The following is a 24,156-nucleotide window of genomic DNA, read 5'->3' as shown; positions in this document are numbered from 1 at the left end:
CACCTGGAAATTGAGCAAAGATTTCTCTCAGGTCCTGTCTAGTTACATGTGCCTCTAAGTGCTCCATAAAATATATTATATAAATGTTGTAAACCTAGATGACGGGTTGATAGGTGCAGCAAGCCACCGCACCACATGTATACCTAGGTAACAAACCTGCGTGTTCTGCACATGTGTCCCACAACTTAAAGTAAAATAAAAAATACATAAATAAATGTTGTCATAGAAGAACAAGATCAGATTTTCTATATTCACTCATATCTTTCTTTGACAAAAGTAAAATGTGAGCTTTTTTATGTCCATGGGTGGCTTTTCAATAGCACATGTATTAAAACTTAAGTAAAATTTACTCTAAAGATAAATGTGAGAGGTGGAAGGGGACAATTCCCTTTACAAAAGCATTCTTGATTTATACAGTTTTTAAAGTGCTAAACCATGGAATTTATATAACTGTTTTCCAAATGCAAAAATTATAATTTAATTGGAATATAACCAATTATTAATTGATGCAACTGATATACTTGATATCAGTGGCATCACTAATGTCAGCTGTGTGCCCATGGAACACACATATGGTAAATCTGTATATCTACATCTGTGTGTGTGTATTCAAACAACTAACTGTGGGATGGGGGTTATTTTCTATGGTATAATAGAATACCACATAAGAAATGTGCCTGGAAAATAACCCGCTCCTTAGCTCTGACTCACATCATGGTTGATCTTGGTGGGTGACACTGTCCTACACAACAGTTGCAAGGGAGCTGAAGTGAGAGAGCCTAAACACCAGCGATGTGTTGCCTTCATTCCTGTCCCCACTGGGGCAGGCAGGAAATGCCAGCCTCCTCACAGGAAAGCCTGTTGTGGTGAGATTTCCCGATTTACTTTATAAATGCGAGAAAGCCAGATACAGGAGGAGATAAGTGCTCAAGGTTGCGAGTGCTTATCATCTCATGGGGTTCTGGGCCCCACAGTCATGGCCAGTTTCTCTTGTAGGGATGCAGGCCAAAATTCAGTTTGGTTCCAAGTGAAAAGGACTGTGCAACTGAAATATGCCAGTCATCAGAAGAAAACCATGCCTAACAGCTTGCTGGCTATTCACCCTGAGTGACGTTCTTTCTTTAGCAAATCACTTTTCACCTTGACTGCACACTGGGCTTACCTGGGGCTGGGGTTGTAAAAAAGATTGGGGTGTCTGGTTCCCTAAGCTAATAGCTGACATCATGATACTCACTTGACTCTTGCCTCTGTTGACCTGTGACATTTTCAGTAGGAACACTCCTCCCTGGCTCTGATGTTTTACTACAGATGACACTCAATTAAAACATTTAGTGGAATGAAAAGGATAGGGACCTCAAAAGAACAGGACAGTCAAGCGAGTGGCAAGCTGAGAGAATAACGGACATATTGAATTAGCTCAATTTGTAATCAAGCTCGCTCTGGGAGCTACCCAGGCCAACTCACTATCTGGTCAGAGCTTGGGGAGGGGAGTAGTGAGGGCTGGTGAAGGAGAACGCTATTTCTTCAGGGTCCACGTCACTCTACCCCTCCTCTTCCGGTTGTAAAATAGAACCCCTGATAATTATCACCTAAAGAAGCAGCATCAGGATGTGTATAGACAGGGAAATATAATTTCCTACTCTTTCTATCTCCACATTACCAATCACTTTGAAGCAATGAAAATTTCAGAGTCAAATACTCAGCTCGTCTGTGTGTCTAATCTTTTAAAAAGAGAAAATGGGATTTGGATAAATATCTGTTTTCCTCTTTCCCTCCACCAAAAATCTAGGAGAAACTTTAGTTCACAAAATCTGATTTTAAAACACACTAAGAAAATAAAAACATGCCCTTTACGTTTGATCTCTTATCTAGGGAAGCCAGGTTCCCTCAGAGGGACTCTCAAGGCTGTGAGTCGCCAGTGTTTATTGTGTTTAGTGGGCCATGTTGTTTTGTGTTCAACTGTGAAATACATTGAAGTAATACTGAGTGGTCATGCTCTCTCTCTGGGGCCCCACTGTCCCCTGTCTGTCAAAGTTGAAGGTAATAATAATAATAATAAAACATCAGACATCAGACTAGTATTTAACCAGACAAGTATTTATGTAGCATCTTTTCTCTCTGGAAGTTAGAAGCACTTGGCCAAACACATCTCAGTTGTCCAAAGACTGTCCTTAAGCACTAATGCACTAGCATTAGGGATATCATGTATACCTTCTCATTCAACTATCTCCTCATGCTTCACCCCACTCCTACCAGCCCCATTAAAAAATATACCCCAAACCTTTAGGTTAAATGTAATTGGCGTTGGTGCTGCTTGACTTCTAGCATGTTCTCTTTCTTTCTCTCTTTCTTTCCTTTTCTTTCTTTCTTTCTTTCTTTCTTTTCTTTCTTTCTTTCTTTCTTTCTTTCTTTCTTTCCTTCTCTCTTTCTTTCTCCTTTCTTTCTTTCTCTCTTTCTTTCTCCTTTCTTTCTTTCTCTCTTTCTTTCTCCTTTCTTTCTTTCTCTCTTTCTTTCTCCTTTCTTTCTTCTCTCTTTCTTTCTCTTCTTTCTCCTTTCTTTCCTTCTCTCTTTCTTTCTCCTTTCTTTCTTTCTCTCTTTCTTTCTCCTTTCTTTCTTCTTTCTCTCTCTCTCTGTTTAAATTAAGGTCAGAAAGAAAGGGAAGGACAAAGACAATGGCATCCATGCTCTGGTTGACACTGTTCTCTATTAACCTCAGGGCTACAGTATGTTTTGTATTTCTGTGGCACTTTTCTTAATGGTGTCCCAAAGGATTTGGGGTTTTTTCCAACTAACACAATCATCTTCTACCTCAAAGTCTCAATGGATGGACCAGTTGTCCCACTTATGCAATTATGTTTTGGGTCTTTTAAAGTTGCTGATTCATTTCCCATCAAACTGTAATGTCATACTTTTTCTACAAGGAGTCCCGAACTTTATGCTTTCTTTTAATTCTGTTCTCTTTCCTCCTTTTCAGGGTTGAGTAAGGCCAGATTGATAAGGCAAAGATAACAATCTTTGCAAACCTTTGCCTTCTCATCAATAGCAAAGTGATATTACTCAGGTCCCTTTCACTCCCCTTTCCCCAGGACACATGAATGAATGAATGAATGATTCAATCAGAAAAAGCATTCCACTCTTTAGAATCATACTGAAATTATTGCAAAGGATTAATTCCATAGTTTTTAAACAGGAGCAGCAATGGAGAATGTTTCCCAATAACCTGAAAAACTATATAACCATAGATGAAACTAGTAATACGCTCCTTAGAATTATGTAAATTTAAGCTAGAATAGGCCTCAGAGATTATGTAATAAAATACAATAAATTAATTGATGTTTTTGAAGAGATGAACTTGAAAAGAAAAATTTGCTAAGAGAGTTGGAGGGATGAATATACAGTACATAAAAGCTTTGGTCTTAGAACTCCTCTATGCCTTAATGCATAATCTTATTTGTCCTCCAATAACCTGACTTCTGCATCCTCAATCCTAGGGCACATTACATATGCTTGATTTATGAATGGGAGGAGGGTAAATCTGTTTGCTTGGGGGAGACTCTTCTGCTGTACCGGTGTGAATGGCAGATCCCTCGCCCCAGCAGCTCCTCTTTTGCCCTTCCTCCTACCCATCCAAGGATTTTCTTCTACACCTGGGATATGTATGAGTGTGTCTGTCTCTGTGTGCGTATGTGTGTGTGTGTGTGTACATGATGGGAATCGAAGATCACACACATCCTGGAATCCAAAGCGACCCCTGTCTGATCATTCTTTCCATGGTCCTTGCTCTAGTCACTGCCTCTATTTCCTGAACTTATCTCACTCACTAGATTTCCCACCCCTTCTCTCTCCCTGAAATGCCCGGGAGCTCAATCTAGGTTTGCAGCCTGTCAAGGGCTACAAGAGGACGCAGATAATGAGAGATAAGGAGGGTGACTCCCTGTTGGCTACCCTTTAAAATCTGAAATTGCTTGTTTGAAGCACAGGAAGTGGCTTTCTTCCTTCACCATCATTAAAAGCAAAAAGAATAGAAAATCTACAAAGGAGGCAGAAACTCAGGGTGGCTTTGGACTTTATATGGCGTGGAAAGAACCATAAAGATAGGAGCATCGCTTTGCTTTATACACAAAGCCACACATGGCAAAGCAAAACAAACAAAACAAAACACATTGTGGGTTCATAATAGATACTGATCATCAGAGTAGGTTCTAGAAGGGTTGAGTGAAATGAGTCACCATTGTTTATTCCCTTTTACTTACTTGGAGAAACCAAATCATGGCAAAATATTATTCCTCAGTTGCATTGGTTTACTAGAGCTGCCGTGCAGAGTACCACAGATTTAGTGACTGGAGCATCAGAAATTGATTTCCTTGCAGTTCTGGAGGCTAAAAGTCCGTGATCAAGTTATCAGCAAGTTGGTGTCTTCTGAGGTCTCCCTTCTTGGCTAGTCGGTGGCTGCCTTTGCACCGTGTGCTCACATGGGCTTTCCTCTGTTATCACACATGTCTGTGACCTAATCTCCTCTTCTTATAAGGACACTAGTCATATTGGATAAGGGCCCACCCTATGATCTCATCTTACCTTGTTCACCCCTTTTAAGGCCCTGTCTCCCATCACCGTCACATTCTGAAGTAGTGGAAGTTAGGGCTTCAACTTGTGAATTTGGAGAGGATACAATTCAGCCCAAAGTGCCAGTCATTAGACGCAGAACCAAGACTGGAACCCAAAGTTCCTAATCCTAGAACATTAATTTGCCTTTTGTTCATATCCTTTCCCCGGGCTAAATAATCTTACAGAAGTATAGCATGTTCAAATTTGTAAGTATCTCATGATGATATAATGTAGCCCTCTCATTTGCCAAATAAGGAAGCTAAGTCCTAATTGTCTTGCTCAGAATGATGGAGTGCGTGGATGATCCAGAGGGGCACTGCCCAGATACCTTCCCCTGCTCTCCTACTGAAGTGCCCTTCTTGGATTCTAATCTCTTGCTGCTGAGAGTCTCTTGCTACACAGGCTCTGCATTGCACACCAGAGTCTCTTGCTACCCAGGCTCTGCATTGCAAGTCTATGGCCCAGGGAAGCAGCTTGGTATAGGCTGGCAAGGGAAAAAAACTGTGGAGCAAGAACCCCCTCCCCACCCTATTCTCCCTTTGGAGGGGTAAGCTGGCTTTAATGAGTCCTCCCTGCCTCCAGCTGCCTCTCTCTCGCTCCTGCTTCATGGCAGCTGTTACCAATTTCAGCAATTTTCTTCTGGTGAATTGAAGGCTCCAGGTGACAAAGGGAGTTGGCCATATCCTCCTGAAAAATAAGACAGCCTGGGTCCTACTCCTACCCCAAACCTAACCCTGGACTGGGTGGCTAGGGCTCACTTTCCCAGTGGGTGTGTCACAGCCCTTCCCATCACCACCCCCTGCCACATACACACACACAGTAGGCTTCCAGGTGTATGTCCATTTCTTACACCCTATTTGAAAGGGACTTCAGATTATTCCTCAGTTCGTTCTCAGCTCACCTGTTTAACTAAGATCACCACGAGTTTGATCATTTGCCTAACCCTTGAAATGAGTACCCATTCTGGCTTCTGAAGTCACAGGAAGAATGGGAAATAGGACACACACACGCACACAGGAGTTTCGTACAAAGCCTAGGACACTGGACCCTCCATCTGTGACCATCCCCCAGGGTGCTTGGAAGGGGCATGATCTCTCTGGTTAAACCATTTATGCACAAACGAAGCATACCCATGAACACTGGTTTTATGTAACCCTCCCTGCAAAGCAGAAAATGAATCAGTATCATTCAGGTAAAATTTCCTGTCAGTTTTTCCTTAATAACAATGTGATAGTTTTGTTTTGTTTGTTTTCTATTTCTCTTATGAGTTATTGGTTAGACGGAAGGGAAGTAGCTTAATAGTTGTTCCACTTCTCTGCCTAAGGATATCAATGTGGACATTAGGTGTCTAACTGTGAACAAAACAAGCTCAACTTTTGCTTTCAGGGAGCTTACAAGGTATTGGAAGAAGACAGACATTGAACAGATACATCTACAAATAAGGATGTAATAACAACTGTGAAAATGTGAAGAAGGAACGGCTTCAAATCTAAAGGGATGTACCCAAGTGATCTCTTAGAAATCTCTCAGAAGGAAGGAAGGAAGGAAGGAAGGAAGGAAGGAAGGAAGGAAGGAAGGAAGGAAGGAAGGAGGGAGGGAGGGAGGGAGGGAGGGAGGGAGGGAGGGAGGGAGGAGGGAAGGAGGGAGGGAGGAAGGAGGGAGGAAGGAGGGAGGGAGGGAGGGAGGGAGGGAGGGAGGGAGGGAGGGAGGGAGGGAAGAAGTGGAAAAACCGAGGATGGTGAGATATTCGACAATTTGTTTAGTTCCCACTTTCTCTAACACAGCTGAAGCCTTCATTTTCAAATCTCCAGCTTTCCTAAAGAGAATCTGTCTTTAAAATGCATGACATAGGATGCATTATCTGGTAAGAGAGCATCTGCTGTTTTGTTTGCAGTTGTTTGGAATAGTATGCTTGTTCCTTTGGGAGGGAAGATGATCTCCCCAAAAATCCCAAGAACAAAAATCTGGGGCAGCGGCTCTAGTCCTTCAGGCCCCCTCCCCTCCCCAGGCCCCCCATCTTGTTTTCCTAAGCAGTGGTCAGGAATGTGCAGGGCGGGGGCAGCCCAGCCCTCTGCGCCCAGCCCAGGCAGCCTCAGTCACAGTCCCAGCCTGGCCTTTCACCTCATTGCTCTCCCGGCTGCTCTTATTAAGCAGCAAAATGTTTCAATATGTGGAACTCTGGGGGAGGGATGGGAGAGAAAAATCGGGATATTGTTGAGAAGGAAATAACGAATAACACTGCCGCCAGTCCTCATACCCCCCACGTGGGGAGATTTGGGTGATAAGTGCGTTTTCTCCCGAAATGGAATCCTAGCAATTGCCTTTTGGTCAGAAATGTCCACAGCCAGTTGGGGAGTTGGAGAAGGGGGTAGGGGGAGCAGGTACTAAATAAATTTTCTAGAAGGTTCCAGAGCAAAGCAGTCAGGAATCTGGGTACCCAAGAAGGAAGGAAGAGAACGCTTGAGAAACAGAAGCCAACTCAGAGAGGTGCAGGAAGCTGAGTAGGTCAGTTTTTGCAAACTGACACACTCCCATCTCCATCCTTGTCTGTCACCTCTCCACTGCCACCCTGCCCCCCGTCCTGCCCCCTGGTTAGAAACAACTGTGAACAATTCCCTTTTGCCAGAGATCCACCCACCCCAAAGCACAACCAACTCAGCAATGCAGGTTCTATTTTGTGGGTAATGGCCCTGGGATTGGGCAGCAGAAAGGGCCCATTTGAGCGTTGACTCAGAAATCTGAGCTCCATTCAAGTGAAAGAATGAGCAACTTTCCAAATTATAAGAAAACACAAATTTGACAACCCAGAAACAACTTCTTAACAAGAATGCTTTCAAATTATTTGAGTTTGTTTTTTGTTTTTGTTTTTGTTTTTGTTTTTTAATTAAAACCTCATAGTAGGGCTGTTTCTATGGCATGTGCAATCCACTTTGCTCTTATAGATACTGCCTAGAAAAAGTGGATCAAAAAGAGCTGTATCCTTGGTGGTGGTTGGGAGGGCGGGCGCAATAGGACTCAATAAGGGGAAGGAGTAACCTTATGAAGGAAAACCTTAAAGGCTCATAAAGTAAAAGAGAACTTCACCGATATTAAGTTTGAGGAATGATTACTTGCATATCGATGATCTGGAACTTTCAAAGAATAAATAATCAGCTCAAAGAAGCCTGGGTCTGCGTGTCCACTTTTGGCTTTGCTTAGTTGTATGTCTATATTTACGATATGCGTGCATGATTTCTAGCGTTCTTTAAAGTTTCCTAGTAACACACAGTGGTTTCTAGAAAAGCAGCTGGGGGCAAACGGGTGACTGTACTATTAAGAACAATTCATCAGACAGCAGTTGGAATATTGATAAGAAAACGGAAATCAAATTACAAGAAGGGGAAAGAGAAAGGAAGAGGGAGTGGGACCCAGAGAGCTGGCGGGAATCAGCGAAGGGGAAAGCTGCAGTGCACGCATAGCTCCTGCATAGCGGCTCCTGCAGCCCCCTAGGATGCGCCTGAGCTGAGGCTGCTTATCTGCAGGTCCTGGAGAGAGAGGCAAACTTTGACTCCAGGCAGGCAGCAGGTATAACTCCTCACTGCCAAGTTTCTGGGAGCTCTGGGCACACAGGACAGGCACCAAGAACTAATACATCCTGGAGCTACCCGGAGTTCCGCGCCTGCGGGCTTAGCAGGAAAGGGTGCCTAAGGTGAGTGCCCACATGTGTCCGATCCTCTGCGGGTGATGCAGGGTTGGGGCGCCTCTGTGTGTCTCGCTGATTGTTCTGGCTGTAGTTGGGAATTGCGGGACTTTGGGGTCTCCTCCTTTCTCCCATTTTCTCAGGCTTTCTTTTTTATCTTTCTTTCCTCTCTGTTTTCTTGTAAATTACACTTCGACTTTCAAAAAACAAACGCAGGGGACCGGCGGGATCGCTGGGGTTAAGGGAGAGGCTGAAGCGAAGGGAATCTCAGAGCCCGAGAAATGTACCTTGTCCCTGCACTCGTATGTGTCTGTTGTGGCTTCAGGAGCAAAAAAAAAAAAAAAAAAAAAAAAAAAAAAAAAAAAAAAAAGGCTGGAATTTGTTAGTGGGGAGAAAAGTGCTTTATCAGAAACACATTGGCTGCCAGAGAAGCTGTGAGTTGCCACGTTAAAGATGGTTAAGAGAAGGAAGGAAAGGAAAAGGAGAGATACGGCTGCCAGACTGGGCTAAGTCAGGGAGAGACCTACTCAGGCAGAGGCACCTGGCAACTTAGGGTGACTTTTGCGCCTTCCAGCCCAAATAATCAGACCTAAGTAAGACACCACCTCTCCTGCCACTAAAAATGAGGACCTGACAGTCATTGTAGCTGTCTCTTCCCAAAAACCTATTTTCTTTTAAAAGAGTGGGGGCTCTGGGAAAGGGGCCTCCACAGACCTTCCTAACCTTGCGTTAGTCTTCCTCCATCACCAGGCCACCAGCAGAGAAGATTACTGAGGCTGGACGCTGGCAAAGAAAGGGTGGTGAGGGAGGCAAGCACGTCTGTGCCCTGCGGGGCAAGTGTTGGCAGCTCTGTAAGCTTCTGCTCCTCGGGCTGCAAGAAAGGGGAGTCCTACCTCTACCCTGGTCGCGTTCTCTCCTCAACACCAAGAACTAGAACATCCTGGAGTTTCCAGAACAAGCTGCGGGCATCCCCAGTTCGAAACCGCCCAGGCCCTGGGGGAGGCGACTGTCTGATTTCGGGCAGGGGAGAATAAAAGGACTGTAGGGAGGAAACCCAATGGTGTGAGGTGGCTCTCAGTCCTCACCGTCCCCTGGCCTGAAGCCTGGGGACGGGACCGAGGCGTAGGGAGAATGCTCAATACCCAACCGCTGGGACCCTCCCTCGCCGGAATAGGCGGATCTGAGCCTCCCAAACCCCTGCAGTCTTCTTCATCTGCATCCCCACTTCATCACCACCAGGCCACCATCCCACCGTCTCCCCCTCGCTCCACTCGCGGGTAACCGAGGCTTCTCCCTCCCAGGCTGGTTCTTGGGCGTTCCCGACCCTTCCTCAGCAACCCACGATGTTTCAGACAGTCCCCGACACGTCGTCTTACGTCAAGGTAAGACATGCCAGCATCTTTAAACAGGTAATGACCCCCAGCTTCTACCCCACCCGGACCTATGGTCCCTTTTCCCTTTCTCCAGGATAAAGGGGTAGGGGTGGAAGTGGGCCCTCCTCTCGGTTCGTGGATCTCAAGCTAGGGCGCTCCGGGCCAGATGAGAGTGACACAGACCCTTGGGAATCCTAGGTTGAGAAGCAACGCTCCTGGCGGCTAGTGTTTGGGAAACTGGGAGCAGGAAAGCCTGGTGAAGTCTGTGCAGGAAGACCTAGCAGCTCGCAGCGTCAGATCCCAATGGGTGGTGTGCTCTGAGCGGCTGGCACACAGCAGGTTCCCTGCATTAAGCGCGAGCGCGCGCTTGTGTGTGAGCGCGTCTGCACATGTGTGCATGCGTGCGTCTGTCTGCATGTGGGCGTGTGTATGTGGGGTTGTGTGCGGATATGAGGGCGCCACGAGCTTCTCCTACAGGTTTGACACGCGCTCAGCCCTCAAGCCCACGTTCTTTGGCCCCGCCCGCCCCTCGGAAGCGCAGATTGCAATATTTGACAGCACATCGAAGGGTTTTTTGTTTTCTTTGTTTTTGTTTTTTCTTTTCCACAATAGTTTCCAAGAATGTAAAAAATCGAGGCTGGGACACCTAGGTTACAAGTTTAATGAAAATCCGCTGGCTGGGTGGGGCGGGGAGTGCGCGCCGGGAGGCCCTGCCCATGGGAGAGGCGGCGACTAGGTCCCCTCACGCCGCGCAGCCGCGACCTGACGCCCTCCGAGGAGGGACCCAAAGCTCAGGACCATCTGAGCCAGTCCTAGAGCGGAGGAGGAAGGATCTCCGCGGTGCTACGAATACCCGCGTACTTTTCCCGGATCTCTGCCCAGCCCTCTCCATCCTGAAGCCCCGCCTCCAAGTGCTCCCCAGACCTGTCCGTGAGGCCCAGCTGAGCTCCCTCGAATGTCAGGCGAATGCCATGACAGTGCCTGGGCCTGTGCGATGGGGTGCGGACTCTCGTGTCTTGTCCAAGGATTCCCAATTAGGAGTCCAACCCTCCTCAGATCTCTCTAAAGGAAAACTTGTCACACGGACGCATCTTTCCACTCACACACCTGAGGTCTGAAGGAGTCACTCGGTCACTTCAGGAAAGGAAGGCCTAATCCTAGAGGCTTGGCCCAAAAAGGAGTGTTTCACTGATAATGCCTGAGTGAGTGGTGAGTGAATGAATGAATGAATGAATGAAATGAGTGTGATTCATATAGCAATAACCAGTGAATGGATGGATAGCAAATGGCTCCCAGAGGATTACAGAGCATCCTTTAAGGCGCTCACGGATTTGCTGTCCCCAGTTTTCCTGAGAAGTTTAGGAAGGCGTAACCCATCGCACTCCCACCACTCGGGGTACCGGAGCCCGGCAAGAGGAGCTCTCACTTCTAGCTCTGCACTGAGGACTGTAAATGGCCCCGGGGCGGGGAGGGGCAGTCTCTCTCCCACTCGTAGGAACCCTCGAGTCCACACACACCCTCAGGGACCTCAGGGATGAGGAACCCTAGAGAGGCACGTGGGAACCCCGGAGCCCCACCCAGGCCACGGGTCAGGGACAAAGCAAATCGGTCCAGGAGAGCGCAGCGGACACGCCTGGGGGACGAGGAGACGGCAGTCTGGGAGCTGTGGGCCATCAGAGAAGCTGCTCGCCGCAGGAGCTCTTTTCAAGGGGGAAAAATGGATTTTTCAGCAGCCACAAAGTTTGTATTGTTGCACAAAGGGGTGCATTGATGGCGGCGAAAGGTCTGCGTGGCAGGGACAATCTTAGGTCTGTTCCGCCGGCTCCCTCCACCGAACTTTTGCCAGAGGGGCACAAACAGTCGCAGGCTGCCAAGTCCCTGCCGTTGCCTGGCTGGCACCCGGCTCAGGAGTTGTTGACAAACACCGCGGGCCCAGGGGCCCGGGCCCCATGAGGGAGGAGCCCAGCCGGCCCCGAAGGGCCAAGGGTGCCCGCTCCACCGGGGTCACGATCTGGACAGTGGTCTGGGCTCTGAGGGGTCCCACAAAGAGGTAAAGGAGGTAATTGCCCACATAAGAGCGCTTTAGGTAAGAAAGGGGCAGGGAAGAACAAAGGAAAGGGAGAGAGGGAGGAAGGTGACTCTTGGAGACACTGACATGCAGTAGTTGGTGGATAACCACGGCGACATTAATGGCTACCTCTCAGCTCTTACCTTTGCGAGCCGCTGCTCTAAGCGTTGTGTCTGTATTAGGTCATTTAATATTAACAACAATCTTAGGAGGTAGTCCATTCTGCAGGCCAGAAACTGAGGCATTGTTTGGTTAATGTGATGTGAGGGGCAGAGCCAAGATACATATAGTAATGGCAAAGTTGTGCTGGCTGCCAGGCAAGTTCTAAAGGCTTATTTCGTCTTTACAACAGCCCTTTGAGATAAGTCCTGTTATAACCCCATTGTACAGATGAGGACAGGGAGGCACAGGGAGGTTAAGGAAGTGTTCAAGTCGTCAGAGCTGGTAAGTGTAGAGCTAAAATTCAAACCTAGGTGCACTGGTCCTCAAACTGGAACTTCCACTCCTAACATTTTGTTTAAGGATGGGGGTGTGGAGGGACCAGCAGACCCAGTGGAGTAACCCTGACCCGCACCTGCACGATGCCAGCAGAGTGCAAAGCACTTTCTCCTAGTGCGCAGAGGACATCTTTGAAAGCTTCTTGCCCGTCCTCAGCTCGACACCCCCGCGGGACGGGCAGGGTCCTCCTTTTTTCTCTTTGTGTACCCGCCAGGTTCCTTGCTCTAACTCCTACGCCTACCAGCCTGAGGATTGGGCCCAGGCTGCATTCTGGGGAAGATGCCGTCTTCCGCCTGTCCCCGGACGAAAGGTGGTTGCTAGCCCCAGAATGTTCACAGCGACGCACCCCTGAGGTGGTCCTGCCGGCGAAGCTGAGTTTCAATGACACGGATCTGTTCTTAGAATGAATGCTGTTTGGGGAGGCTGGCAGGAGGGGGCTGATGGAGACTGGATAAACTGAACCCATCTTGGCCCCATCCCAACAGCCCCATCTTGGAGCCGCCACTGGGCGAGGGTCCGGACACCTGGCTGGTCTCCACCTCTTGTCAGCCTGCTCTCTCTGATCAGTATTGGACTCCTCCGGGGTTTCCTCAGCGACGCCGCGTGGTCTGGGGGTTCGGAGACCCTCCTCCTACCCAGCCTGCCCGCCCCCGGCCCTCCCCCGGCCCTCCCGTCGCCTGGGCCTCCCACGTAGCGTTTTGAACCAGCTCAGCGCTAAGGCAAGAACCAGCGTGGAGAGAGGGCCGGGCGAGCAGAGGCTCTAAATCTTCCTTCCCTCTGTGAGTAGATGAAGTCTGAGAAACAAATTCAAAGCAGGCGCGCCTGCAGAGCCTTCCTGCAGAAATATTCTCCGGCATTCAAGCGCATCCAGGGGCGGCTTGAGCTGCCTTGTTTGGCTAAGGTCAGACGAGACTCGAGTTCTCCAATAAAAATAAATCTCAAATTAATTATGGCCTCGAGCGAGAGGCCAGACACTTGAAGCTGCAGTTGTGCAGTCTGGAGTTTTGGCGCTTGCCCGCCCACCCCTCCCGTTTTCTCCCGCCCTCTCCTCCTCCCCCTTTGCCAGCTCGGATACCCGCTGCGGCCTCGCTGGACCAGAGGGGGGTGGGAGGGGAGGACTAAGGACGGAGGGAGAGGAGCCGCCCGAGACATTCTGCCAGGCCTGGCATCCTGCGGAGTTTCAAGTGACGGAGCCACCCCTGGGTCTGATACCCCAGGGACCAGGATCGTCAGGTCTGCCCACCCCAAACCCAGGCTGGGGCCGAAGAAGCCCGGGAAGCCCGTGTCTGGAAAGTCTTGACCGGGTCAAAAGGGCTGACATTGAGCGAGCCAAGACACGTTTCGACTCGCCGCTCCCCTCCCTGGGGAAGCAGGACTTCCGCATCTTTGAAAATACTGTCAAGTGCGAATGGTGCGAGGCAAGTCGTCTCACCAGCCTTCCAAATGAAAATGCTCCAAATCCAAATATTTCCTGAGTGTTCACGCCCATGTGCACGCTTTCTGTAAGTGACCCCAGACTTGGAAATATGTGGTGGGCTGTTTTGTTGAGATATTTTTTTCTCCAGTTGGTAGCTTTTGTTTTAAATACTGGGAAGAGCTTCCTTGGCTGTGAGCTGCCTCTGACTTGAAAGCCAGCCCTGAGCTGGTGGAATGTGAGCTGTCGCGGATGGCACTCATACCAGCTCCTGTTCAGCAGCTCTGCCCAGTCTGGGAAAGGGTGAGGCCATTGGAGCCATGGTGAGCCAGGAAAGAGGGTGTGCACAAGTGTGTGGGCAGGGGCAACCTTCCCCAAGCTAGGCCCAGAGACTAAGGAAAGAGGAAGGAGAGAGGAGAGGAGGGAGAAGAGAGGGAAGGGGAGGTCTGCCCGGCTAACACAAGACAGTTTTCATTTGCAGCGGCCCTCACCGCAGGCTCTCTATCAATTTGTCTCAATGCAAACATTCAAAATATTCCCTTCGGCTGCTCGTGAAAACAATGTGAGCTGCCAGGATCAAACCATCTTTCCAGATGTCTGGTAGTAACCACATTAAACAGGGTAGACTTGTTTACTATTGTGCTTGGTTAGGGCGCTTCCCCCACCCCCTTTCGGGATTTAAAAAAGCAGCAGCAGCAGTGGAGTTGAGCATCAAACCCCGAGTTACATAAGAGTGGGGCAAACTGACCCACCAGCATGCCAACACTGGATGGAGGAAATCTGAGATTCCTGCAGAGATCTAGTCAGTTAGGTGGGGTCTTCTTTCTGGGTGGAGACCTCTGTGAATGGACAGGAGTTTCTCCAGGGGGCTGAAAATTGCCAACAACAGTGGCACCAGTGCCAGTCTGTGAGTCACAAAGGGGAAGTCGTGCCTGTGTTTATACATCTAGTGGTGTCTATGCCAGCCTGTTCACTACCCCCCGCCCATCTCCAAAACTATGAAATTGCCATAGCTTTGGAGAAACAGAAAGTGCTATCGAGTTCCACAGTTAAAACTAAGGGGCAAGTCTTCCTTTTAATCTAGTTCCATATTGAACACTTCCAATGGGGGAGGCAGCTGATGCTGAAAGGAATTAGGGGACAGTATAAGGATGTTCGGGTGACTACTGACTAATGTAGTGAAGATGATCTGTCGCTTGTCAGACCAACAGAAGTTGGAAAGAGAAACCTAGCCATAGTGTCTGTCACAGAGGTACCCTCTAAAGTGCTAGGAGGAGGGTGGGGGGCAGTCGCCACCTGTGGAATGCCATGAACAGCCTCTGCAACTGCCCAGCACCAGGAAGGGGGCCTCCTGGTGGTGGAGTTGGAGTCCTTTCTGCCTGAAAGAGGAGCACTGTGGCTGGGGTGTGCGGGTTGCTGGTGAGGTCCGGGTGGGAAGCAGTCTCCGCATTCTCCTGAAAGCTCTGCTGTAGTTTGAAGGTCGGTAGAGCCTGGGCTGAAAAGGAAACAATTTGGGGTTTGAAAGGATGTAATTCATTCTTCCTTTCCCGTTAACCTCTTTCCTCTCTGGAAAGCATGTGGAAACGCTGAAGGGAGGAGTGAGAGGGCAGGCAGCCTGCCGCGGGGAGGAAAGGGTTAAGCCTGATTTCTTTTAATTGAACTCCAGAACTGGTGGCCCCAGGCAAAGGGGGGGACTGACCCCGCTAGCGGTAACCAGATGTGGCGGTCCCAGGGGAGCCCCGGAGCAGACCCCTGGATTGAGAAGCAGACAGGAGGGGGGGGAGTCAGCCCGGCCCCCATCCCACCATCCACCCCACCCCCACCCCCAAAACGCACACCGAGTCTCAATTGCTGGCAGGCTGCACCCGCCACTCCAGGTCTGGTCACGTTCAGACCCGTGTCTGTATTCGAACCCAAAATTGGAGCTGAATTGATGAGACTAATTTCTGGAGAGGGAGGGGGAGGGAGGGAGGCGAGTGAGCTCTCGGGCTCAATTGCTCCTGAAGAAATAAAGAATTACTAAGTCACCTTTTTCCGCCTCTGTGGACACCCTTTTGAAATTTTTTCTTCCAATTGACTTGGATCTCCTCTGGATTTTTTTTTTCCCTCTTTCCCCCGTCGGACTCTTAAATAAAAGTGAGCAAGTCCAAAGCGTGGTCTGGAGAGCGTGGACAAGGTAACCTGTTTTGGATGTCCGGGAGAAGGGAGTCCGGCGAAAGAGCCCAGCCCCCGAGGCTGCTCCAACTGGGGCGCGCGGCGACCCAGGAGGGAGGGAGGGAGGTCTCTGGGTGGGCCGGGGAACGCCAGCCTCCAGGCTGGGTAGGGAGGACGGTCCAGAGCGCGGGCCTCCGGGTCTCACCCAGAGAAAATTCTGGGTCTGCGCTGCGCTGTTGCGTGCTGCGCTCCTGGGACCTGCTGACTGTCGTAGAGGGAACGTCCGCCTTAGTGTCAGTTCCTTGGGGACCAGGAAGGGGGACTCTTGCCTGGGAGTCAGTGCTTGGGCCGTCGGGTCCGGGTAAGCGCCGGGGGTTTGGCTCGAAAGATGCGGATAGGTGGCCTAGGGCACCGCGGATCTCCGCCCTCTGCGGGCACCGGGAGCCCAGGGTCGAGGCGCGCCGCCCCGAGGGGCCCCTTCTCCTAACAATGCGCCCCGGAATGGAGTCCGCTCCCTGACAGCGTGGGTCAGCCCGAAACAGCCCAGAATCCGCTTCGATGAGTGGGTGAGCCGCTCTGGGAGTCTGCCGCGTCTCGGCAGCGGAGGGCCTGAGTGGAAAAATTCTTATTGGATGCACTTTTTAATGGTTGGTTTGCCTCGGTTTGCGTCCGAATCTTCCCCGGCAGTAGGCGCTGGGTTACCCGCAGCCCTAGTCAACTCTCCCTCCGTATCCGCCACCCCCCGCACACACTACCCCCAAAACGTTTGTCTCCGGCTGGAAAAAGCATTAATGAACGTATCTGTGGGAAGAAACGGAAAGTGAATGAGTCAGGAGGGCCACCTTCGGCCAACCGCCTCAGGAAAAGCAAAGAAGCCAAAGGTCTTTGGCTTTGGATTTTGGGGGAAGGTGATGGGGGGAGGTGCAGACTTCGGGAATCAGGGCGCGGAGGCTGGGCGTGGACCCCGTCATTGTTCCCGGCTAGCTCTTATCTCCCAGGAGCAAGTATCCTGTGTGCGCAGCGCATGAATGTGTCTGGGCATCTCCGCGTATATTTATATAGTGTGTGATGCGAAAAGCAGGACCAGCCGAGGGAAGGAAGAGGGGGTGTGGGGGGAGGGAAGAAGAGGGAGAGCAGAGGGGAGAGAAGAGAGAGGAGAGCTCGAGGCGAGAGAGAGAGAGAGAGAGAGAGAGAGAGAGAGAGATAGGACTTCCTCCCCGATTCGCAAAGTGAAGTCACTTCCCAAAATTAGCTGAAAAAAAAGTTTCATCCGGTTAACTGTCTCTTTCGCTCCGCTACAACAACAAACGTGCACAGGGGAGCGAGGGCAGGGCGCTCGCAGGGGGCACGCAGGGAGGGCCCAGGGCGCCAGGGAGGCCGCGCCGGGCTAATCCGAAGGGGCTGCGAGGTCAGGCTGTAACCGGGTCAATGTGTGGAATATTGGGGGGCTCGGCTGCAGACTTGGCCAAATGGACGGGACTATTAAGGTAAGCGGCGGGGCAGTGGGCGCGGGCGGCGGGGACCGGCCGGGTAGGCGAAGCGGCGGGCGGGTAGGTGCGGGGCCCGCGTCCCGGAAGACGTGGCCGCTCTCCCTTCCTTCCTCGCCCCGGCTTCGCGCCGGCTCCTCCGGCGCTCGGGTGGCGAGTCCTACTCGCGGGCCAGCCGGCCAGGCGCCTCATCCAGGGCTACCTCCCCCGAAATCCCTGCCCCAAAGTGGAGCCCGGCCCCCTCCCACCTCGCTGCCCGCCGGGCTGCAGGAGGGGGAGGCGGGAAACCTGGGGACCCTGGGTGCAGACCCGAGTCAAGGGCGGGAGACCTCGGGGTCCACCACTCCCACCGGCACCCGGAGCTCCCTGGCCCCAGCCCTGGGCACTGGGCTTCCTCTCCGCAGAGGCCGAACACGGCGGGGGCAGGGGCTGCAGCCGCCCCCCTTCGGTCCCTGCCTGGTGGGCCCTGGAGTGGGTAAGTGGCCTCGTCGCGGGAGGGTAGGGGTGTAAGTGAGTGTGTCGGGGGCTCTCTCTGAGCGGGCTCCTCCAGATGGAAGCCCCTGTTTACATGTCAGCGCTTTCCCTTCCTCTCGGCACTCATTCGCCCGGCTCTCGGCGCTGGAGAGCTGCCGGCTCCGCGGGACTCCTGGGCCGGCCTCGCCGCCTCGGTCCGCGCAGATCCCTACCCGCGCCCCGGCCCTTCGCGCCCAGGCGTTCGCCGGCTCCAGGACAAGGGCTCCCGGAGCTGTCGCCTCTGAGAGGGTCCTGCGTCCTGCGGAGCCGCCCCCACTGCAGGGGCCGGCTGTGAGCCCGCGCCCAGTGCCCGCCCGGCCAATCCCACCCCCGCCGCCGCCGCCGCCACGCCTGGGTCTAGGTTGCAAAGTGCAGCCCAGGCGGAAAGGTGAGGGTTTGGGTTCGCGTCTCACTTCAGAAAGGTTGACTACTGTCTCTGAAAGGGTTCGCCAAGTGGGGCCAGAAGCAGGGAGGAGGGAAGCCCCTAACGTGAGGGACCTTAGAGGACCTAGGGAAATGAATGGGACCAGGGGTTAGCTTCGAGGCTGCCGCGCAACACCAAGCTGGAGTTTGTCTGGAAAAACTATTAGGCTGGCGAGGTGGGGACTGGCAGAGCCCGCCATTCCCCAGAACCCGAAGGAGTCGACTCCCTGCTCTGGGCTTAGCGAGAGGAGGCTAAGACGTTGGGCTCAGAGAATTCAAGAGATTTTTATCTTCTGGGTGGGGTCGTGGTTTTTATTTTCTAAGTTTTTTTTTTTTTTTTTTTAATGAAAGTTTGAAATATGCTGACTTAGGTAAAAGACACCAACTGAAGGAACTTGCAAATCTGGAGATGAGATAACTGATTGTAATGGGTTAAAGGGAGCCTGTAAGAGCCTCTAAGAGCCTGGGTTCCTCAAACTCAAAGTGAGTAGGTGAGAAGTAGGTGAGAGGGGATTCCTGCAAACGCCCAAGAGTGAGGGTCACTGGGCCATTTTACGCCTGTTTCTCTGCTTCCTGTTGATGTGTGCATGCAAGTGTCTCTGTATGTCTGGGTTTAGTAATGAGATGCTCCCCTCTAGAAAACTCCCTCCGCCCAGTCAGGACAGTTACCACTTACTCTGAAGGCCTCTTCTGATCCAGAAGGGTGGTAAGATGGCCTCAGGGTCTTGATGTGGACACCCTAAGGAAAAGTGAAGAAATATCTCCACACTGCTTAAACTCTACACACAGGCCCTGAGCAAAAGGAGGAAGCTGTGGTCTGTGTACCCAGGATGTGCTAACCTCTTTAGATACACACAGGGATTGGCATGGCAGGCCTCGAGAACAGGCTTAGAGCAGGAACCTGACACTCCAGGCCAAGGATGGGAGTGAAAGTCCTTTCTTTTTATGTGGGTGGTGGGATCCATGAGCTCCTCCAAACCCTCCCCGTGAATAGCCTGTCATTCACCTGAGTTACCTGGCTAGGCTGAGTCCCCGCAGAGCTATCTTCAGTCTCCAAGCATTCTGCAGGATTGAGCCTTTAGTGTATATTTTGGTGTTTAAGTTGTGTGAAAGCCAGTTTTCTGTTCGCACGTGACCTCTGGATCTTGGGGTTTCCAGATCCCATTCCCACAATAGTTCAAATACTGTGCTTGGAGAGGACAGTGGACCAGGAGAGAGGCCAGCATTCTTCTGCTGTCTTGGTGAGAATGCACCATCCATTAAACTTGTTTGAGCCTCATAATCATCACAAAAATGAAACAGTGGAACTGGGTTGCCTCTACAGTAGTATCCTCCCAATCTTCTCAGTGCCTAAAATATCATGCTTATATGTGTTTACAAGAACACTTAACCTGTATGTGTGCTAAATCCAGCCCTACACTGATTGAGGTTGAAGACACTACAGAGAGGATCTAATTTGTGGACACAAATCCAGGATGTCCATTTCCATTTTGAGCTGCCTGGAAAAATCAGGTTTGAGTGATTCTAGGATGTGATTTTATGCACCTGCACAGTTCTTCCTCAAATATAAGACATGTCTGTATTTCAAAATATCTGTGGGTCTCAGCACTCAGGTGATATTTGGTGCAGGAAGCCAGGGAAATCTGGATTTCTTCACAGAAGCCCTTTATTTTGTGCATAGTTTGCACAACTCTATGTGATTACAAAATCTCCATCTTGTTGCCCTCTTTATAAGTCCCTCCATATTATACTTTCTTCTCTTTTCCAAGAACGGCTCCTAGGAAGGCTCTGAGCATCACACTGGGAGAACCAATATTTGCTGGAGCCATGCTACTCTTTTGTCACAGACAGGTTAACTTGAGATATTAAACAACACCCTACCCACGCCCCTACTTCCCACACTGATATTATCAGTGTTAAAAAGCACATGATACTGTTTGCTGCTTTAAGAAATGACCTGGTTTCAAAAACTGCATCTTAGTTTTAGGCTGGCTTCAGTTGAATCCAGTTAATTTTATCTATGAATGCCTGCCTCAATGTACGTGGTGCCATTACAGATGGGGAGACGGAGAAGACAGACATGGTGAATGAAGGTGGGAAATAGAGAATGAACGGTGGATTTGGAGTCAGAAAGCCTGGGTTCATTCTCAGCTCTGCTACCTAGTAGCTGTGTGCCTCATAGCAAGGCACTTCTTGAATCTGTTTCCTTATCTCGAAAATGGGGCCAAAGCCTCCTTGCCACAAGTCATAGGAAGAATTTTTAAAGTCTGCTACCTTAGCTGGATACACATTAATTGAACTTCGTGTGCCTCACACCAAGGCACCTCTTGAATATGTTTCCTTATCTAGAAAATGGGGCCAAAGCACCTCCTTGCCACAAGTCACAGGAAGAATTTTTTAAAGTCTGCTACCTTAGCTGGATACACATTAATTGAAGTTTGCTTTTGGGAATGGGCATACCAGGACAGATTGGTCAGAAAATTAGAACACAGGTCCAAGTTTGCCATCATGCGTATTTGATTAATTCAACAAATATTTATGATGCATCTATTATGTTGCAAGGCTCTGCCATGTGTATTGAGGATAAAACAGGGATCAAAACCCTCCAGGAATGTAGACTGTAGTGGAGGCGGCTGACACATACAGGGAACAATCTCAGTCGAGTGGTGATATATCTTCTGAAAAACAATAATGCAGGTTAGGGAATGGAAAGTAATGAAGCTATATAGCCAGGATGGTGAGGAAAAGCGTGTCTAACAAAGTCACAATTGGGCAGAGACACTCTCTCATCATCTACCTCAGAAGAGTGCAGCACCAGCCACACAGCCAACAATGGACAAGCACAGCAGGAAAGAAGGGTCAGGGTTCCTGCTGGCTCTGCAAGGCCCTGGAGGGGCAGGTTGTCACTGGCACGGCAGGGAAACATCTGGACAAGGTTTAGGAGAAGCAGCAGAGTGAGGAATACTTGGGAACAGAGGCTTGACTTCTGTCCTCAAGAAGGTGTTGCTGCCTCCCTGTACCACACACACCTTTTAATCTCCAAGTCCCCTGGATTCACAAGAACTCAGACAAGATGCCCTCTGTCTGTTGATCTGTCCCCGTGACCACACAGAATTGCTCCCCTCAGGTAGTTACCAAGTGGAATCCTGTTTTGTGTGTGAATAATTTCCACCACAAGGCTTCCTTCCAGTTCCACTGCTATCCAAATTTAAGTTTATAGGTTGGCAACTTTAAAGCTTTAGAGAGTATTTAGCTTGACATTCTCACTTTACGGGTGGGGAAACTGAGGTCTAGGGTGTTATATGAATTGTCCAGGATCATACAGCAAACTACCAACAGAGTCATGGTGAAAGTTCAGGGCTCCGAACACTTAGGCCAGTGTTCTTTCCACTATACCATGAAAATATCATTTGCTTTTGTTACATTTTTATGAATTATAGAATCGTGCACGCAATGTGTGTGCATTTGTGTGCGTGTGTGTGTATGTGTGTGTGAGAGAGAGAGAGACAGAGAGAGAGAGAAGTCTTTAAAAGAAAAATCATAAAGAATTTGGCACTTTACACTGAAGACACCTCTGGTATTTAATGAAAAATATATGAAAATGTATCACTACCATCTTGAATTATTTTTATCCTTAAAGAAAAAACAAATTCCAAATTTTTGGATAGAATTTTTACACAACTGTTTTCCAAAATAAATCCTTCTTTTACAGCAGACAAAGTAAACAGTCTCCATTACAAGGAGACAACCAAAAATATAGTAGTTTACTGAAATACCCAAGCCCTTCTACAGATCATGGGCAGGTAGACTGAACTCTTATTTCAACCCCTTTAATAATGGAATATTGGACTATTTAAATGAAATCTATTAGAAGGTATCTTATGGATCCATCGGACTGTGTCATAAGTAGGTCTTGAATAACAACTGCATTAAAAAAGATTTAGGATTTTGATGTCTCTTTCTGTTTAGGGTTAAACAGTTAACTTGGCATTTGTTTAAAAAATAGTTGATTTAAACCAAGCCTCTTTCTAGATATATGGCATTAGTCTAATGCCAGTACTAAGTTACCCCCAACCAAAAAAAAAAAGAGTTGGGAAAATTTTTATATTGATAATTTTTTTGTTCTATACTTAAAACATTCCTTTTAAGTCTATATTTTGCTTATTTTGTAACAAATTAAGTAGGCTAAAGGACATTGTCTGTTACATACACACAAACACACACATATACACACAGTCTCATAAAACTTTCAACCAGCCACAATAGCTTTTTTCGTAATCTCAGAGTTATGCAGGTGTCTCTTCCTCTGCAGAAGACTACACCCTGTTTCAATTTCTGTTGCTTTAATGATTTCATATCTATAGTGTTCTTCCCATTACGTATTAATTGATCCATGGGATGGTATCGTTAAGTGAGGTCACTCTGTGTATTACAGTTCTGCCACTAACCTCATAGACCCACCATCAGTAGCCTGTGCACCGAGATGTTTCCACAGAGGCTATGGATAGGCTTATATGTCCCCACACTATCACCTGCAGGGCCAATATAGTGCAAATTTGACAAAATTTAGGTAATCTATGGAATAACCCTTTCCTGTGAAAAGCTAGCTGGCCTTATGGGGACTGGTAATACCTCAGCCTCAGGGGCATCATAAACTGACCAACCATACGAAGGTGATTGCATGTCTGTTAGGCAGGGACTAGACTATGTGACGACGTTCTGTGAAGATAGAACCCCAGTGGCAAAAGGGCTCTGCTAGGAGATCTAGCGAGAAGATAAGCCATGTCTGTGTGCCCTGCAGAACGCAGCAAGTGTTACCATAGCCCTGAGAAAAGAAAGGGCAATTTGAACTGGAGAGACAGAGAAAGACCTCATGATAATCGTTGTTTATGTAGTCCCTTTCATAAACGTCTCCACAGATCATACAGTCCCTTCACAGACCACTGGCCCATACACTCTTGCATCCCATTCTCACAGCAGCCCTATGGGAGATAATACCATGATGTCTCTACTTTATATGGAAGAAGTTAAAGTTCAGAGGAGTGAGGCAACTTGCCCAAGAGTATAACCAACAGGGGACGGAGCTGGGTTTCAAGCCCAGTGTTTCTCATTCCCGATTCCTGCTTTTTCTACACACACTGTCCACACTGCCTCTTGGCACAGGTGGATCTAAGCCTGGCCTTGAAAGATAGGTAGGGCTTGCACAGGAAACTATGGTAAAGGGCTTTCTAGGAGAGTGGAAGGGTACTTTGGGGAGGAAGTGTACAGGTGATGGAGAGGATCGGAGTGGAAAGACTGAATGGAACTAGATTACAGAAGATCTTACATACCATAACAAGGAATTTGGGGGTGAGTATGGTGGCTCATGCCTGTAATCCCAGTTCTTTGGAAGATGGAGACGGGTGGATCACTTGAGCCCAGGAGTTCAAGACCAGACTGGGCAACATGGAGAAACCCCATCTCTACAAAAAATACAAAAATTAGCCAGGCATGCTGGCACTTACCTGTAGTTCCAGCTACTAAGGAGGCTGAGGTGGGAGGATCACCTGAGCCCAGGGAGGTCAAGGCTGCAATCAGCCATGACTGCCTCTGTACTCCACCCTAGATGACAAAGTGAATACCTGCCTCAAAATAATAATAATAATAACTTGGATCTTGTAACATGTATAGAAAGGAGGAATGAAAACTTGTGACTAGAGGGATGATCTAAATAGCTGTACAAGTCTCTTAGAAACAAATCCTTCCTACCCTCTTCTCCTTAGGAAATGAAGATGGGAGTGTCTCCATCACTTATCAGAGGCCACACAAGAAGTGAGCAGCAGTCAGGATTAGACAACCAGAGATAGATTCAGGCAACCAGCAGTGCTATCTGTTGTCTTCAAAGACACCTGTTGATTAAATATGGCATTGGGGGAGGAAGGAGAAACTCTATTTCACCAGAT

General features: G+C 49.1%; 2 protein-coding genes across 3 annotated transcripts in view; one reads left to right on the top strand and one right to left on the bottom strand.

Annotated features, from left to right (window-relative positions):
• Window positions 1-14,688: 14,688 nt before the first annotated feature.
• LOC104653965 lies at window positions 14,689-16,762 on the bottom strand. Its single transcript, XM_030918635.1, has 3 exons — window positions 16,721-16,762; window positions 15,666-16,194; window positions 14,689-15,132 (listed from the first exon to the last, which is right to left on the bottom strand). Exons 1-3 carry the CDS (start codon window positions 16,760-16,762, stop codon window positions 14,897-14,899), a joined length of 807 nt encoding a protein of 268 aa, XP_030774495.1. The 3' UTR covers window positions 14,689-14,896.
• Window positions 16,763-16,787: 25 nt separating this feature from the next.
• Window positions 16,788-24,156, top strand: part of FLI1 (Fli-1 proto-oncogene, ETS transcription factor) — a 119,479-nt gene continuing 112,110 nt past the window's right edge. The window contains exon 1 of one of the 2 annotated variants that reach the window (XM_010353029.2): window positions 16,788-17,278. In XM_010353029.2, coding sequence (XP_010351331.1) covers window positions 17,261-17,278 — 18 coding nt within the window. In that variant the 5' untranslated portion in view covers window positions 16,788-17,260. Of the gene's footprint in view, window positions 17,279-17,483; window positions 17,754-24,156 lie in introns of those variants that run through there. The other variant, XM_030918461.1, reaches the window with a different exon arrangement.

The sequence above is a fragment of the Rhinopithecus roxellana genome, chromosome 15 (assembly GCF_007565055.1).
Source record: "Rhinopithecus roxellana isolate Shanxi Qingling chromosome 15, ASM756505v1, whole genome shotgun sequence".
NCBI classification, from domain to species: domain Eukaryota; kingdom Metazoa; phylum Chordata; class Mammalia; order Primates; family Cercopithecidae; genus Rhinopithecus; species Rhinopithecus roxellana.
Note: the sequence above shows the minus strand (reverse complement) of the source record. Positions and strands in the feature narration are given on the sequence as shown.

What these genes read in the sequence shown, in the direction of transcription:
- LOC104653965 (XM_030918635.1), bottom strand. Translation starts at nt 16,762, where the DNA reads ATGACGGGGTCCACGCCCAGCCTCCGCGCCCTGATTCCCGAA. An exon ending in TCCGCGCCCTGATTCCCGAA is followed by an intron (nt 16,195 to 16,720) that starts GTCTGCACCTCC and finishes GCGGTGCCCTAG; the next exon opens with GCCACCTATCCGCATCTTTC. An exon ending in GTCCACAGAGGCGGAAAAAG is followed by an intron (nt 15,133 to 15,665) that starts GTGACTTAGTAA and finishes TTTCCTTTTCAG; the next exon opens with CCCAGGCTCTACCGACCTTC.